Source organism: Triturus cristatus, chromosome 3_1 (assembly GCF_964204655.1).
Source record: "Triturus cristatus chromosome 3_1, aTriCri1.1, whole genome shotgun sequence".
NCBI classification, from domain to species: domain Eukaryota; kingdom Metazoa; phylum Chordata; class Amphibia; order Caudata; family Salamandridae; genus Triturus; species Triturus cristatus.
Window position 1 is genome coordinate 361,646,195 of NC_140583.1, and position 18,646 is coordinate 361,664,840.

General features: G+C 44.3%; 1 protein-coding gene across 2 annotated transcripts in view; it reads right to left on the reverse strand.

The window, feature by feature from the left end:
• Positions 1-139: 139 nt before the first annotated feature.
• Positions 140-18,646, reverse strand: part of TEX9 (testis expressed 9) — a 448,029-nt gene continuing 429,522 nt past the window's right edge. For both annotated transcript variants that reach the window (XM_085644128.1, XM_085644127.1), the window contains one exon: positions 140-361. In XM_085644128.1, the coding sequence (XP_085500254.1) occupies positions 284-361 (78 nt within the window). In that variant the 3' untranslated portion in view covers positions 140-283. The remainder of the gene's footprint in view (positions 362-18,646) is intronic.

The window sequence follows — 18,646 nt, forward strand, 5'->3', positions numbered from 1 at the left end:
ATAGTCACAAATAGATATGGATCAGAACATCCTGCTCCTAAACGTCCTCATACATCATGTTTTCAATATAGTAATAACAATTAGAAATTAGTTTCACAAGCCATTATTTCTAACCTTAGAAAACAAATTAATCGCAAAGTAAGAGGTGACTAAAATGTAAATTTTACTGAAAATGGAGATTTAGAAGTAAAGCACATATAGGAGTAAAAAAAAAACACTTCCAAAATACTGTGTACATAAAAGAAATGATAATTTAAAGCACAGGATGCCTTGTTTCATTGCGTTAGGAATTTCCCCATTCCAGAGCCTTCATAAATTCTTCTTCAGTAAAAGAAAGCAACTTGGCAGCTTCTATGTGCATCTGCAAAAAAAAACAAAAATAAAAACCTCGGTCACAGATGAGGTCATCAATTTTCACTTGAACTTACTACAAATAGGTGGGCGATCTACCAACACTAGTGAATTTCTTTAGTCTCTAAAGAAAAGGGCTTGGATGCATTGGAGGTTGCTTGGTAAAAACAAAATGCAGTTTACCCCATAAACCACTGGCACCCAGGTATGATACTAGAATATCAAATGTTAAATAGTGTGCTACGAATTATATCATATAGGCAAGATAAGTATATGTAGGTAGGTATATGTTGATCATACTTAGCGTCACATTGTGTAGCTTGAGTGTGTGTGTGTTCGTGTGTGTTCACTGAACTAAAACAAAGGTTAAAATAACATAGGGGAAATGGAAGTTTAAACTTACCATTTTAAACAAAAGAAAACCCTACTAAAATTCACCATAGTTATTTCATGTAACTATAATTTGTGCCACCATCATGCAGTGTGTGTCATCAATGATTTCATTTCAGATGGCATCAGTGATCTCACAGAAATTCATGAGTGATGTAATATGTGAGGTCATACGTAGTGCATGGCAAGGATGCAAGTTACAGTTACTTGAAATAAATACAACTAGTGCATAATAGAGTATGTTTTTAGTTTAAAATGATATGTTTAAACTAACATTTTCACATAACTATAACGTCACTTTAACCTTTGTTTTTTTCCAGAGAATCTCTAAGATTTTTTAATAAAAATTAACCATACGAAACTATGCAACCATAGCCGCACATGGCCTTGCTGTGCACAACGTGTACTAGCTGCAGGCCCAACCGCCCACATGCGGCCAACACACTAGAGACACTCATGAACCCCTCTTTTTGTTTAAATGGTTTTCTGATCCTTCAGGACTATTGCGGGAGCCAGCGCGGCCCCTGGGCTCCCCTAGGACTCTCACAAGAGCAGGAGGGGGATCCACTGAAAGTCCAATATGTTTTTAAAGTTGCCCCCAGAGAGGGTCCCTCGTTTCTCGTTTCTCTGCCTGATGCAGACAGGCAATCAGTGTGCAAGCACCTGCAGGACTCGCAGAAGCTTCTCGCTCCAGTGGGAGCGAGATGGCTGACAGGAAGAGAGGCCCTCTTGGCCAATCAGACTGCTCCATTATTTAAAGTTGCGTTCTCGTGTGACTCCTGCGAGAGTCCCGCAACGTAACCATCCATATATACATAGATTTTGAGCCTTAATTTCTTAATAGCTTATGAAAAGATTTATACCAAATCACAAAACGCACACGTTGTGAGTAAAGATCCAGCTTTCTGCCAAACGTGGTGTAATTCTGTTCCACCATTTGGGCTGTAGTGCTGTTCAAAAATCTCTATGGATATTGCAGGGGGAAGTTGCTTTGTGGGATCCCCCTTCCCTTTTTAATTTAATTTAGTTTTTTTCTGCCCAAACTTAACGCAGAAGCTTTCAAGGAAGGAGCTGAGGTGGATGAACTTTTTTGGGCAAGTTTTCTGAAGATTTGTCAAACGGCAATAAAGTTATTAGCAAACCAAAAAATGCTCTTCCTTTAGGTCCTAACTACAACACTCAGTGGCAACAGCCAATATAGATCTATATATCCTTAAGGTACATATATGAGGAGTTAAAAATAGTAAATCTATACTTGCAATATGTAGTAACCCTTGACATTATATTGGTTGTAAATATTTTTGCTACCCTATTCGTGTAACAGGATATTTCTCGACTTCATCTTCTGACAAGCAACCACATACAACACCCACTGTGCACATTCATAGGCTGAGGGCTGCTAGGTCTGGACATAGGAGCAGTTTGGTGCAGTGCTTAGCTGCAGGCCTAACCCCACTGTTCACCAACAGCATAAATGAACATGCAGTGTTGCTACTTTTTTTTTTTTTTACCCCCAGAGTTTTATATAGCGCGAACTTGACTGGAAGGCATCAGGTATCAGAGCGCTTTACAAGAGCACCAGTTGTATTACACAAGAACACATTCATTTTTTTTTCTTTGGCACGGGGGATTAAGTGTTTTGCCCAGAATCACAGGATGTTGAGCGTTGTTGCTTAGATACAAAACTGGTTGTCCAGATTTAAGGTCAACAGCCCTAGCCGTTAGACCACATTCTCTCCTGTAACGTTCCTTTTAAACACCTTAGCATTCACTTAACAGAAAATACTAAGAAATTCACAAAAAAAACTACTGTTTAAGTCATTGCTCCAAATCAAAACCGAAACGGCTCAAAAATTTGTAAGTTATGATCCACTGCAGAAATCATAACTTGCGTCTCCACCATTAAAACTTTACCTCACCCCTAAAATGGACTCCTCATGGCCTCACATATGATGTGTCATATTTAAATATCAATTGCATCACATGTTGGCATTATATAAAACATTGACATTATGAATGAAATACCAGTATTTGTAAAGCGCACAGCTACCTCCGAAGTGGTGTCCCGGCGCTGGGGGCCTTCGGGAAGATTAAGCGAGCTATTGCCCAGAGTCACATGGTGCTGGGCTAACCTGCCGCCGGCGCCGGGGAATGAACCGTGAACCCTGCATCATGCCACAGTATACTTGATTTGTTGGGATATGTGTTATTATTTAATGAAGTTCTTTTGTTAAATACAGTTTGTTGGTATACATTTTGTGAATTTATGAAGAATCTATTTAGGGGAGGCTGCTAACATGAGCATTGTTCAATATAGCAGGGCTGCTGCTTAATGCAATGTAATGCTTCTTAAATGTGCTAGTACAGTGTCTGTCTGCCACTGGTGTTCCACAGATATGCTAGGGATGCTCATTGTGCCAGTTAAGCTTCTCACATAGGTCAAACATATTCAATGTGCCAAGTGAGGTGCACAAACACACACTGTTCAACATTCCAAGGTTAAGTCAACATTTTTAGCTTATGTAAATCTTACTTGTATATTCATATGATCCAGAAACCTACAAAATGTGTAAAAAAATAAACATTCCAAGCATTCTCATGTGCTAGGCAGTCATCTTCAATTTGCAAGGTGGGGGCATGTACTAGGGCTTCCTGATGGGGTATTAGCAGACATTTGTTAGAGTTGATCTTGATTGGGTATTAGCAGACATTTGTTAAAGTTGCTCTGTGTACCATCATGTGCACAGAGCTTCTCAGGCACCTGGTGGGTCATGTGCCAGGTGGACTCCATGTGAAAAGCCAAGCTAATCCATACTAATGCTTCTAGACTCACATGTATCATAGTGGGTTTTAGGCATCCTAGGCTTTGGCAGTCTGTCCATTGATCCACTCTAGCAGTTGATAATAGGTTGCAAAGAGATCTAGGACAAATATGGAACACGTGGCAAAACAGCCTAACTATGATCAGAGAGACCACTTAAAAATCAGCTGCCTGCTCTCTAATGTTAGAGTTCTTTGGTCGGCTTAGCACCCACTGTCAGCACTGCCAAAAGGCTGGATGTTCCAGTGTTCTTGCATGCACTGTATTTTCTTTCCTCAATCTCTCTTATTATCTTTATGCAAAAGAAGGCAATTTTCTACCTTTCCATGAGGAATGTGCATGAAACAGAGGGCAGTTTGCATCTCTCAGTTGTCCAAGAAGTTCCTGCAAACTACCATGAACAGTTTCGAAGTTCTTGCCAATAATTTTACAGATGCTAGTGGGAAGTATGGGAAGCATTCTCAGATTTCGTAATGGAATTACAAGTAGTGAAAGGTCAGAAGCTATTGTGTGTGGATTGTGTACTCAATGGTGAAAACTTTACAGATCTCTACATAGGCCTTGCTTGCATGATTGTATTAGGTTTTCTCAATAATTAAAGACACTAGTGTTGCCTCCTATAGAAATATGAAAATCACATTCTGTCTAGTCACAGTTATTCTATTTACCCCTACTCCAAAACCACCATGTTTGTTATTGAAACTTAAGGAAACGTTACATACCTATAGTCGTAGGTCTGCATCATAGGGATCTTCATTTAAGTCAAACTTTCAATAATTCCCCGCTGACTGTACGGACCCCGGAACACCTCCTTCAATATATATTAACAGTTCAGGAAAAAGGCACTGAAGAATGTTCATCACTGAAAGTTAATTTTCCATACAGTCTCATTGTAGTCTATCAGTGATGTATTTCCCAGCTTAATGCTGTAGTAGAACTGTTGGAAAAAGTCTAATATAGCCTTTGAACGATTAACACCGTCATAAAAAAGGCTGCCTGTATGCATGAAGAGGAAAAGCAGCCTGAAGGGCTACCACTGATGAGATTAAAAAAAGAGGCCTGCATTTTAAGGACCTCAGCGGCACCCGATCTCACCATACACTGTAGTGGCAATTTGCCTGAGATTGTAAGTTCTTTTTTTAAGTGAATCACACACTATAAATATAGTCTGACAGCCGGGGAGGAAGGAGGGAGGGTCATTTGGGACTTCAATGAAGATACTTATGATGCAGAACTAGGACTACAGGCATGTAACCTCTCCTTCTGCATCGTAGGATCATCATTGACAGTCAAAATTTGAATAGAGTAGTACACTGGGAGGGAAAAAAAACACAATGCAGCTGTGAGGGACATGTAAGCTGTGAATTTTTAATGTGTGTTAGCAGATAGAGCTGCACTACAGTGAATTAACAGTCCATGGCGACAAAACTTAATTACTTGAACAGGTTTCTCAACATATCTTGTGAAACATTTGCCTCGGCCTGAGTATCAGTGTCTAGACAATTGTGTCATGTAAACGTATGTAAAGATCTACAAGTATCTGCCTTGCAAACATCTAAGATTGGAACCTGTCGGACCCAAGCTGTGGTTGCTGCCTTTCCCCTTGTAGAATAAACTTTAGGGTTGCCTGGCAAAGGTTTGTTTGCAATTTTGTAGCACAGAGAAATACATGAGACTATTAATCTCGCAATGGATTGTTTTGAGGTAATGTGGAAACCATCTTTTTAAGTTGATACCAATTTACAGGCCTGCATGACAGTGACACAAAATCATTAGTCAAATGCTTGTACTTTGCCATGGTGCAGAAAGAAAGATGCTCTCGCAACGCAAAGCTTGCTCAAGAACCACATTCGAACAGTACAGGATGCTAGCTTAGCCACAGGCGCTTCAGCATACCGTATTTAGAAGTAACATTGCTACATGATCGATATTGGAATAATTTCTATGGAAAAGTACGCAGGCTGGTACATTTCATCAGACTGGACAGTCCCAAAAGTGTCAAGTATTCAGGACATGTGATCAGCAACAGTATATCCGAGACCATAAATGGGATCACGCTGCTAAGGCCTTCTCTAATTGGACAAATATTCAATGCTTTATCTGTATAACATTCATAATGACGTTTCTTCCTTTTGTGGTTTGCATCAATAAACTTCCCCTCTTCGAACACTCAGTGGCCATGCTGTCTCTCTCAGTGCTGCATGTATTTGTATTATTTTGTTGACCTATAATAAATTCTATTCATCTTATGTGGTGACAGAGCGTTGGTATTATTTGTTTTTAAGTTTCTACAGTAGCTTTGATTTCATCATACCTTTCGACTTATCTAGATAGAAACTTAGCACTCTTCTAACATCAAAAGATCGTAAACTTCTCTCTGCTGTAGTTCTAGGGTTAGGAAACAAAAGTAACGAGTTCGATAGATTTGTTAATATGAAAATCTGATACCACTTTAGGTAGAAAAGAAAGGGTGCATGCTCAGAACTGCCCTATTATGACGGAAGACTATGAATGGTACTATAGTGGACATAGCCTGTAACTCACTAATGCTACGTGCAGAGGTAATGGCTATCAAAAATTTAGTTTTCAATGACAAATGTTGCAATGTTGACCTATGGATGGGTTCGAATTGAAGGCCTATCAGTTTTGATAGTACTAAGTTTGATTTCCAAGGAGAAGGTCTCCTGACTGGAGGAAAAACTTTTTTACTCCTTCCAAAAAGTCTTTGACTACAGGACTCTTGTAGAAAGATTGCTGCGTTCAGAATTTTCTGCATGTGGTAATGGCCTCTAAGAGTACCTTAATGGATGAGAATTGTAGGCCTGATCGGACTAAGTGAAATAAATAGAGGAGGAATGAAATAAATAGAGGAGGAAGAAATTGTCTTGTACCTTAACAGGGTCAAGCTATTGTTAGGACAACATATACAAAAACGCTTACACTTAAGTTCATAACAGATTTGTGTGGACGATCGCTTTGATTTCTTTCAAATGTTCATACAATATTCAGGAAGGTTTAGATGGCTGTATTGAGTGATTTTAGGAGCCATGCTACCAAATTCAATGATTGGATCGTTGGATGTAGAATTCTGTCCGGAAGCCTGGATAGGAGATCCAGCCTGAGTGGAAGGTGCCTATGACGTACAATGGATAACTGGTGAGCTGTATACCACAGTTTCGACCAATCCAGTGCCATCAGTATCAATCTGACGTTCGATTTCCATACCTTCTGAATTACTTGTTGTATGAGTGGAAAAGCATAGACAGCTGGAAGTTGACCAGTTGATCAAAAGGGCCTTGCCCAGAGACTGTGGTTCTGGCGCCCTGGACCTGTAGTCTTGGCATTTTTTTTTGAGCTGTGGCGAATAAATCTAATGCACCCCATTCTTTGAAGATGTCTACCACCTCGTCGTTGGGAACCCATTCAGGATTTTCTTCGTGAAAACAACTGAGAAAGCCTGCTTCTACATTTTAGATTCCTAGAATGTGGAAAGTTCTAAATGATAACCTTCTTGTGAGTAGCCAATGCCACATTGTCTAAGCTTGAAGTGACAGTTGTCTTGATCGTGTTCCATCTTGTTTGTTTATGTAGTACATTGTAGTGGTATTGTCTGTTTGGCTCATCAGAAATTTGGAAGTGAGAGATGGTAGAAAAGCCTTGCGAGCTAGATGTACAGCTTTGAGCTCCAATAAATTTATATGATAAGATTTTTCCTTTTGAGACCAAAGTCCGTGAATTGTGAGGTGGTCCATATGAGTGCCCCATCCTGTCAGTTAGGCATCTGTGATGAAAGTTTGTGAGGGTGTTTTGTTTCTGAAAAGGCACTCCTGCTAGCAGATTCTGACACTTGGTCCACCGGGTGAAGGTATGATGTGCATTCTGTGTTACATAGACCGGATCTTCCCAAAGTCCTGTTCTCTGTGACCATTGATCCTGTAGGCAAAATTAAAGTGGTATCATGTAGAATCGTGCATTAGGTACTATGAAAATGCTGGATGTCATCTACCCGAGAAGAGAAGCTATGTGATGAATAGTTGGCTTGACTCGCTGCAAAAACTGTGCACATTTCGCTTGGGTTGGTGATACTTTCTCCTCTGAAGGAAATACTTTTTCTCTTTGTGTGTCTATTGTTGCCCCTGTGGAGATAGATGTTTTTTCTTCATTGATTTGTAAGTCCCGTTTTGATAATAGGGTTGTTGTTGTGGTTGCAAAGTCTTTTTTGCACTGTCGATAGAGTCTGCCACATATGACCATGATAAAGACAAAGTTTCAACCCACTATACAGTTTGTGCTATTCGTATCATCTCAGCCACAACACTTGCACCTCCCCCTAAATATACTAGCGACATAAGGTCACCTCACACGTCCTATTCCGCTTGACCCAACCATTTGCCCCACACCCTGTCTTGTTTCTGTAGATAGCCCGGTGCTATTAATACCGGTTTCTCTTGAATCGCGCACCAGCCCAAACCTCTGCGCCACTTTGACACTGTGGGGGGAGGGGTTTGAGGCTGTTTCCATTTAGTGGCTCTAACTCTTTTCGCTACCATAAGGGCTGTGCCCAGAAATGCTTTATCTGCTCAAGATCCTACCACGCCCACCAGAACTCCCAGGAGAAAGGCCACAGGAGTGCAGGGGATCTCCCAGCCCAACAGCTCAGTAAGTTATGAGGCTATAGTAGTCCAGTATCTATCTATCGCCGGGCATGCCCACACCATGTGATAGAAATCCTCAGGGGTCATTGCACAGCGGGGGCAGTCAGGGCTCGGCAAAAGGCCCGCCCGGTATAGTCTAGCTGGGGTGAGATAAGCACAGTATAAATAATATGTCTGGATGAGTCTCAGTCGGGAAGAAATGGTAAGGACCCGGGGGGCCATGAAGGCATCCCACCAGTCCTCTTCCTCTAGGGGGCCCAGCCAATGTTCCCAGCATGTCCTAAGGTAGTCTAGAGTAGAGGAGGCATTGATAACCAGTGTTCGGTATATTTGGGAAACACCTCCTTTTCCTAGTGCCCCCAACAGGATCTTGGCCTCCAGTGCACTAAATTCTGGGGTGGGAGTATCAGTGGGAAGATGGGCAGTGAGCGCATGCCTAAGTTGCAAATATTTGTAAAATTGTGTAGGGTGAATCATACAAGTATCCTGCAATTCCTGGAACATGCTTGTATAGGCTACTGACCAAATTTCTCCCAGCTGTGAAATACCAATAAGGTCCCATTTCCCAAAACCCAGCCTTTCTCTCTTAGGTGTGCTGCTGCCACTGCCATGCATGTGAAGAAGGTTTGGGGGGCTGATTTTAGGCCGAAAGGAAGTGCAGCGTATTGATAGTGATATGTTCCCACTAAAAATCTTAGTAATGGTCTGTGACGGTGAGCTATTGGAATAAAAAAATATGTGTCTTGAAGCTCCACTGCACACAGCCAATAGTTTTTTCTTATGTGTAGGAATATTAGATGAAGGGACAGCATCCTGAACTTTTCTTTTTTGATATATTTGTTGAGGAGTCTGAGGTCCAGGATATGCCGAAATTGTTTGGAATAGTTTTTGGGTGAACCAGAAACTATCTTGAGTAGACACCCTGGTTGACTTGATTGGAGGGGACTCTTTTTATTGCTCTTTTCTGTAGAGCAGGGTTCTCCAAACACAGTCCTGGAGGGCCGGATCCATGGCAGATTTTTAGCATATTCCTAAATAGATAAACATAGTTATCTTAAAAATCTGGCATGGATACAGCACTCCTGGACCAACTTTGGAGAACCCTACTGTAGAAGAACAGCAGTCTCTTGCAATAGGTTGTCTGGATGAGCCATCGTGACATGTAATAAGGGACTAGCCATGAAATGTTTTTTAACATAGTGCACACCTGTTTTGTATGATATCCAATACCCATCCATCTGAGGTTATAGCTTTAAGAATCTTACTGCCCCCCCCCCCCCCCTCCCACAGGAATGGGAAACTGTTAAGGTGTGTTTGATCCTCAATGCTTGTTATGAGAGAAGTTTTTACCCTTGGATTGAGAAGGCTTGGATAAGCGGGGGGAATCTCCTTTTTTGATAACGGGTTCGATATGGCCTTTGTGATTGCCGCTTTTGCTGCGAGTCTACGGCCACCTAAGGGTTTTAACCCTAAGACAAAAAAAAAGTTTGGCTCTAGGCTTGTATTGCTACTTAAATTATTTCTTTGTCCCTCAAGGCAGACAGCCTTTAATGTTTCGGCCTCATTTCTCATTCTGAGCATCTCCTTTAGTATGCTGGTCAAATAAAGAGGAACCAGAAAAATGCAAATTAGCAATCTTCAACTGGGCATCAGGCTTTAGTGATGATAGTCTCAGCCAGGATGTTCACCTCAGTGAGACACTGACAAAAAGAAGTGGCTGAAGTTTGACTGAGTTTACTGCAGCACTAATCGATTGATTAAAAATCAATGAACCCTCATTTGACATTTCTAGGTAGTCCTGTTGTCTGTGGGTTGGTAAGCCAGACATGAAGGCTTAAATTCCATCCCTTATTTTGCGGTGAGATCTGCCTAACAGTTTAGCCGTGTTAGTGTTTCTTAAATGAGTGAAAGCTGTATCACACTTTTTTACTGATGGAATCTATCTGGTTGGTCTCCCGATCTTGAGGTGCCATGGATTCTGGAGCAGAAGCATGCCTTCGTCTTACCGCCATTGTGATTATTGAATCCGGTTTCAGATCACACTTTAGAAAATCAGGATCTTGTTGTGGAGGCCTGTACTTCTTTAGGGGTCTTGGCGTAGCCGATTTAACTGTGACTGGAGTTAGGAACTTTTCCTCAACAATGTCCATAAGACCAGGAAGACAGGGTCTTGGTATGAACCTCAGTTGAACAGTTCCCAAGATCACTGACGACATGGTGGGTTGAGGTGTATCCACAGTAATATGTAGCTTAAATGCACCTCTTACTAGGGCATCCTGAAAGGCAATGATATTGTCCAATGGAGATACCCTAGTCTGAGACTGAGGTGAAGTTAGAGTATATGACTGATTTGAGATGGAATCAGGTGATCCTGTTCTTGGGCATGAGGGGGTCATGTATCTTCCATTAGAAGTTTTCAGTGGTGGAGGAGATCTAATTGGAGATAGAGTTTTCCTTTTTCTAATGAGCGACAGACATGGCTCTAGAAGCTTTTGGCACAGTAATTGATCCTGTAATGGATTGCCCACTGGTATTATAGGTCTTATAGGCGGAAGCCCAGTATCTGTTTGGGGTAACAGAGCCTCACACTGATGAGAAAGACAACTGTGTAGAAGGAGACCCTGCCCATTGTCAAGAAGAGGATATGACTTGAGGTATCCTTGACGTTGAGGGAGGGGAAATCAACGTTGTGAAATCCTCTTCGTGGCAACCGGTGTCTTTGGTGGAGAATGTCTCTTCGATGTCGAATGAGTTTGTCAATGAGTGATGAGACTTTGACACCAACGGATGGGATCTTGATGTCGAACAGTGGGTTTGACACTGACCTTGAGTGAGATGGCAGCACCACCGTAGTCTTCAGTGTCTGTGGCAAACAAGACAGGGCCCAAACTCTCGACAGCGACGTCTATGTGCTTGATGTCGGCCAATGATGTCAATGGGAAAGGTGTCAATGCTGATATTGTGCGGGAGATTTCCTGCTTTTAGATCTCCGTCTGTGGGAGTCCATATCTGATTTGTGACACTTTTCTGCAGAATGGTGGCAGGAGGATCTTTCCATTCTCTTCATGTTCTTCCATTCTTGTTCTGCCTTCATATCTAGCATCTAACTAAGCAGTCTGATGCCCTGCGTCCTCTTTCACATTTTACTACAAATGTTACATCCTTTAGTGAGGTGTGCAGATGAAAGGCACACCTCACACACTTTATGAGCATCACAGCTCGCCTTCTTTATACCACTTTATGTGCATTTGGTAAAAAAAGCGCAGGCATTCCGACTAAAAATCCGGTCAGAAAAAATGAATGTCCTTAACAGTGGAGATGTCGAGTTGTCGAGTGCAATGCATATGTGGAGGAAAAAGATTTGTAGGTGAAAAGACACCAGAGGTGTTCAGAGATCCTGCCTGATGGAGCCGGAAAAGAGAACTGACACTCTCAGGCAAACTGCCACCACTTTGCACAGTAGAAAAGGTGGCTACTGAGGTGCTTAAAGGTGCAGGCCTCTTGTTAGAAATTGGGTCACTAGTTGGCAGTGGTTTGCACCCTGTCCAAGTAGGAATCCTCACACCAGTCAGTGTAAAGGAGTCACACAGCTAAGATCACCCCTGCTCACCCCCCCTTGGTAAAGACAATGTGAGGCACAGGGGAGGAGAGGTGCCGGAAAAGCAAAGTGATGCATCAGTTCCTTACTGCCAGGGGAGGTGATGGGTTGGTTCCTTACTGCTACGCAGGCAAGGTGATGCGTCTGTTCCTTACTGTCAGGGGAGGTGATGTGTTGATTCCTTACTGGAAGGGAAGGTGATGCGTTGATTCCTTACTAGAAGGAAAGGTGATGAGTCGATCTCTGGACACACAGCCTTGGTTCCTTACTGCTGGGCAATTTCGATTAAGAAATCGTCACCCAGGGACGTTGTGTAGAAAATTCTGAAGCGCTGTGTCAATTCCACAGCCGCAAAGAAGGTGCTGCATTGGAAGTTAGAGCGGTGTACCACGGGCTTTGGTGATGCAGTGCTCGAAACTCATGCTGCAGCAGTTCTTCTGATATGCTGCAACGGAAAATTGGGGACTGCGGTGAAAGTCGTGGCCGATGCAGAGATCAGGAACCACGCTCCGATGCTGGCAGCGGTGATGCGACAAAGTTTGTAACAATACATCGATAAAAACAGACACTGGGAGTCAATGCATGGATTTTCTCCTTCAGTTCACTAGATTCTACTTCCAAAGGCCCAGGAACTGGATTTGGCACCACTTGGCAAGTCAGGACTCTCATCAGAAGAGCCCAGGCACTGCTAGGTGAAGTCTTTGATGGCCCTGATAATTCTTAACAGGAGGCAAGCACAAACAAGCCCTTGGAGAACCTTGGAAGCAGGATACAGAAAGAAAAGTCCAGTCCTTTCACTCCCTGGACAGAAGCATCAAGCCACCACAACAAAGCAACAGGCAGAGTGTCAGTTCCTGCTACAGCATCCAGCTCTTCCCGGCAGAATGTCCCTTAGTCCAGAAGTGTTCTGATTTGAGAGTGTGAGTGGTCCAATACTTATACCCCTTTCTGCTTTTGAAGTAGGCAAACTTCAAAGGAAAGTCTTTGTAGTGCAAAAGACCGTGCCTTTTCCTGACATGGCTCCAGATACACTACAGGGGGGTGGGTGGAGACAGCTTTGTTTGAGGACAGGCACAACCCAATTCCTCCCACCACTCTAGCTCAGGAAGGCCCATCATTCTGGCGATGGCCCATCAGGATATGCATGGCACACCTCAGCTACCTTTGTGTGACTGTTTAGAGTGAATGCACAAGAGCCCAACTGTCATCCTAACCCAGACATGGATTCTACAGGCAGGCAGAGGAACAGAATGGTTAAGCAAGAAAATGCCCACTTTCTAAAAGTGGAATTTTCAAACATGCAATTTAAAAATCTACTTCTCCAAAATATGTACTTTTAAATTGTGTTCAGAGACCCCAAATTCCAATTCTCTATCAGCTCCCAATGAGCAATTACACCGAAAAGGTATTTAAAGGCAATCCCCATGTTACCCTATGGGAGAGAGAGTCCTTGCAATAATGAAAACGAAAATAAGCAATATTTCACTATTAGGACAAGATGGCAGCCGATGGTGAGGAGCTCACCTGGTGCATGACGATGATGTCGCCACAAGATTTCTGCTGATGACTGGACCCACACGGATGCCGCGACCGCTGAGGCTCTAGACTCTCGAGGCGTTATCGAGGTACCCGTGCACAGGACCTCCAACGGAGTGCTGGTGAAATCTCGAGGCCACAGGTGAAATCGGACGCGCCCTTCCGCCTGAGCTGCCATTCTAACTGCAAAAGAAGGAGTGGAGCGGTGCGGCCACCAGGAGACGACCGGCAGTTAACCCCAGATACGGACCCCTTGCTGCGGCGCTCGATGGCAGGCAATGCGGGGACACATTGAGAAGTAAGAAGGCAAGATTAGGGTGTAGCGCGCTCTTCAGGGGAGGCCTGGAGAAGAACACCGGGGTGCCCGACCTCAAAATGGCGGCCTCCTTAGACAAGGCCAGGAATCCAGGAAAGTAGGCCTCATGCCGGGGGGCCAGGAGGTGACCGGCAGTTAACCCCAGATACTGACCCCTTGTTGCGGCGCCCAAGGGCAGTCAATGCGGGACGCCCCGAGAAGCAAGGAGACAAGATTCACTTTGCTTGGCATTAAGTGGTGACCTCAATTATGAGTGAGGAATGCCAAAGTAAATATTTTATTTTGTTCAGAAAACTTAGACGACCGTTCCTGGCTTCAAGTAGTGTGTTGCGCCATTTGGTGATCCAATTGAGAATTGCTTCCTTAGAACTAAATGTTCAAGTAAGGGTGCAAGTTCAGGGGGTAACACGCACCACAGGGGGAGTCCCTGAGAAGATCACCGGAGTGCCTGACCTCAAAGTTGTAGCGTCCTTAGCCATGGCCAGGCATCCAGGAAAGTAGGCCTCTTGTAGGGGGACCTAGGCGGACGGAGAGGCAATTTCGGGGTATCTGTCAAAGATAAGTGGCGAGGCACCTGAAGCAAGCATAAGTGACGTGCCTGAGTGATGGTTTCCCAAGGCAAGTGCCTCCAGCGCACAAACCTGACGTGGCTGCTTCCAACACCTGGAATGTTGGGCCTCCGACAAAGGAGGGTGCTGACTTGGGACTCCTCTTTGCCTGTACCGCCCGGGTCCTACACATAAGAAGAACCCTCCTGTGTATGCCCTAATTTTGGCAATTTTTTCTTCTGTGTCCTACTGACCTCCCCCGCTCACTTCCCCCCCAATTGCTGCTCACCCCTTGCTTTTGCTCACTACTTCACCCCTTAACACCGACCTCCCTCTCTCACCTTCTTTCCCCGATTCTCCACCTGCTTTACTACTCTTTATTCATCCCTCCCCCTTGCCCTCTTTCCCCCCCACCACCTCAACTCAGTGACCTATCATGCACCCCCTCAACCACACGCTCACCTCCCAAGACTCAACACTCATTAGACATGGCCCCAACTCATGGATCATTACTTACTTTCCTAACCTCTCAAAAAAAGCTAAGAACATTTTTAAACATAAATTACTAATTCGGCATCCTGAAACGTTAATTGTCGACAACTACCTCCGCCTTTCCTCCTAAATAAAAAACAATTAAATCTTCTACTCCAAACGCCCCTCCAAATGGAAAAGCATCTTCCTTCAACACCTCCCAGTATCCAAATCAAGCAAAATTCCTTATGGATTTAAACTGTCCACTACCCCTTCCCCAACTTTTCTCGAGAAATTGACATCTCCACATTTAAAACTGGTAATATTCTCATACAATCCTCTGAACACCACCTCTCCATCTTTGAGCACCATTTCCAGACTCTGTCCTTCCTTCTATCCAAACCTTCGTCTAACCCCCCTTCTACCAAACCCCTCGACGCCCCTTTGGCCCTCTCCATCTCCCTCGACTCTAATCCTCCCTCCCCTAGACGTCTCTACTGCTAATGCTGTCCCCCAATTCTCGACATCCAATCACACAGTCCCTCCTGAGACCCTCCCTCCCCCCGGCCTCCAAACAACACCATCCCTCTCCCAAACTTACTCGCTCTCCAATGACTGTCTCCCTCCAACCCCTAATGCTACCCCAGACCACACTCTTGCCGCCTTACCCCCCCTCCCTGGAACACCCAAAATCGCCCCACTCGGCCCGACCCCTTTCTCACTCTCTCATTACTGCAGTCCTCCCCCTACACCCGCTGTCATCCATACTCATCCCCCTCACGGCCTCTTATCTCAAGCCACATCTCCTAACTCTAGGAATGTCCTGTCCTTCTCATCGGCCCTTCATGCATCCTACAACCTGTGCACTCCTCTTATCCCCCTTCCCGAACTGTCTCCATCTCCTCACACCAGATTTTCTCCCCCGACCAACAATGAACCCATCCTCCCCTCCACCTCTTTCCCAACCGCGTTCTCCCCTATTCCTTTAATCCAGACTCTGTCCAACATTGAACGCAATCTCTCAACCTTGACGACTGAGAGAAGATTTCAACTCCCTCTACTCCAAGTCCCTCTTTAACCGTTCTAACTCAGTCGGCCCTGACTCACAACGCTTCTCTAATCCTAAACTGTGGAACACTACACCCCTCGGCTGCTGTACCCATAGGCCCCAGCGTGCATTGAGTCATCTCACCTCTTCCGACCTCTAAGACCTCTGCAACTCTTACCTTCCTAATTTCTCGATTAACGTTCCTGCCCCCCTCACTCTAACATTCCCATTATTGTGGGGACCAGCAGATTCCCCTCTTCTCCCTTCTCCCCCAGACTCCCACCCCAAAGTTCCACCATCCATTCACGCTCCCCCCCAAAGACTTGCCTAAACCCCTCGCCTGCATGTTCGTGAACTGCCGTTCGACATGCAATCGAAATATCAGAAACTATCCTTAGCGAGCTATCAACATCGCCTTCCTCACGGAAACCTGGCTCAATGACCACTCTACTTCTAGCCTTGACTTACTCTCTCCCCACCCCCTCCACCCCCCGGGTTACTCTATCATCAGAAAAGACAGAACTGAGAGAATAGAGGGTAGATTAGCGATTATCTTTAAAAATGAACTTCAACTTTCCCTTGTCAACAACCCCAACCGCAATACCTTTGAATACCTTGAAACCGAACTTTAGTCTCAAGGTTCTCCCCCGATTCAACTGCATAATATCTACCACCCTCCTTGAGACCCACTTCCCTTCATTGAGGAACTATCCGAACTTCTTACTCAATTGTCTCTCTCTAACTCGAAAAATCTCTTCCTTGGAGATTTCAATCTTCACTGGAATGTGACTGATGACCCCTCAATCAACCTCCTCACCGATCTTCTTGAGATCAGTGAGCTCAAACAACTCTGCCATTCTCCCACCCACTCGAAAGGGGTCACTCTTGACGCCATCATTGCCAACAACGACTTGGCTTCCCTCTCCAACATTTTCCCCATTGACGGGTCTGCCCATTGCCTCATTCTGTTCGCTATCGCCACCTCGGCTCCACCCCACCCCCCCCAATAACATTAAAGCCACAAAATGGACTACAAATCTTAACCGCATCCCCCCTGGTGAACTTGAGTCTAAACTCCGAACACAACTTCTTCTCACCCCTCTCTCCCTAAATGCTAATGAACTCACCAAGCATTTTAACAAAACGGTCATCGATGTCTTAGACCAAATTGCCCCGTCCAAACTTAAAACCCTAAGAAACATTCCATCTAAATCGTGGTTCAATTCCAACCTCAATAATGAAAGACGTGCACTTAGACTTACAGAAAGAACAAGGAGACAACACCCTTCCACCACCCATCTTGCTCTCCTCAGAACCCCTAGGACCACGTACAAGAAACACATTTTCACGGAAAGTCTTCCTTCTTCCGTACACAACTCGATTGTGCGAAAAATAGACCCAGAGAGCTGTTCAACATAGTTCGAAACCAAACTTCCTCTGCCCCTCCAATCCTGATGGCCACAACTAACAGATGTGAAGAAATAGCTAACTTCTTCTCCGAAAAAATAGCCATAATAGGCCAATCCTTCCTTGCATCTCAGATCCCTCATTATCCCCTATCTATCGCTGACTCTACTTCTCAACTTCTCTCCCTATTAACTGCCCCGACTCCTCCTTCCTGCCACTACCCCTCTGGATACCAGCCTTTCTAACTCACAGCCTAAAAACAATGCCTCCTGGCACAGTTTCCACCCCGTAACGGAGCTTGAAGTCTCTAACATCATCTCCAAACTTAAACCGTCCTCACACACCAAAGACCCTCTCCCTGCTAACCTTGTCCAGGAGCTTAAGCACATCATTGCTCCTTATTGGACCTCTATCATCAACTCCTCTCTTACCTTGGGATGTGTCCCTCCCTCCCTCCAACTCAGACAAATCACTCCCATTCTTAAAAATCCTAATGCTGACCCCAAAGACCTTAATAATCTCCGCCCCATCTCCAACCTCCCCCTCCTTTCCAAAGCACTTGAAAAATGTGCCCTTCTTCAACTGGACAAACACATTGACACCTTTAACCTACTCAACTCCTTACAATCCAGCTTCTGAAAAGGCTGCAGTACAGAAACTGCCATACTAAATATTGTAGACGACATCCATCACTCTCTAGATAATGGTGAGACCTGCCTACTCATTCTCCTCGACCTCTCTGCAGCATTTGATACTGTTAACCACCATGCCTTACTTAATGCGCTCAACGTTCGATTTGGCCTTAATGGCCAGGTACTTAAATGGTTCTCCTGCTTCCTCCAACACAGAGCACAACAAATCAAAATCTACGACTGCCTCTCCACACCCATCTCCCTCGGTGTCCCCCAGGGGTTCTATTTTCTCTCCCTCTCTCTTTAACATCTTTATGGAATCCCTTACCCTCATTCTAAAACAAGCTGGAATCAACTACCACCTCTATGCTGATGACACCCAACTTTACTATAATATTAGATCCCACTCCAATGTTCTACACCTTAACAACACCCCGTCTAAATTATTCTCTTCTCTCCAAAAAACAATCCTCTTCCTATCCAAACATGGATCTCTGACCTTAATGCCCTCAACTATCCGCTCACCTTATCAAACTCAGTAAAATCACTTGGCTTTACCATTGACAATAGCCTAACACTCCAGGCCCACAAAAAAAACTCGGCCAAAGGAGCGCTCTTCACTCTACGCCATCTCAAGAAAATCAAACCCTTCATCCCAGTTGATGACTTTAAATCGGTTGTCCAATCTGTTGTCCTCTCGACAACTGACTATGGTAATGCTAACCTCTCCGGAACCCCAAAAGTTCACCTAGCCCCACTCAAATCTGTGCTAAACATAGCGGCCAGGCTAATCACTGACTGCAAACACTTTGATCACATCTCCCCAGCCCTTAAGGCCCTTAAATGGCTGCCCATCCAAGGCAGATCCACCTA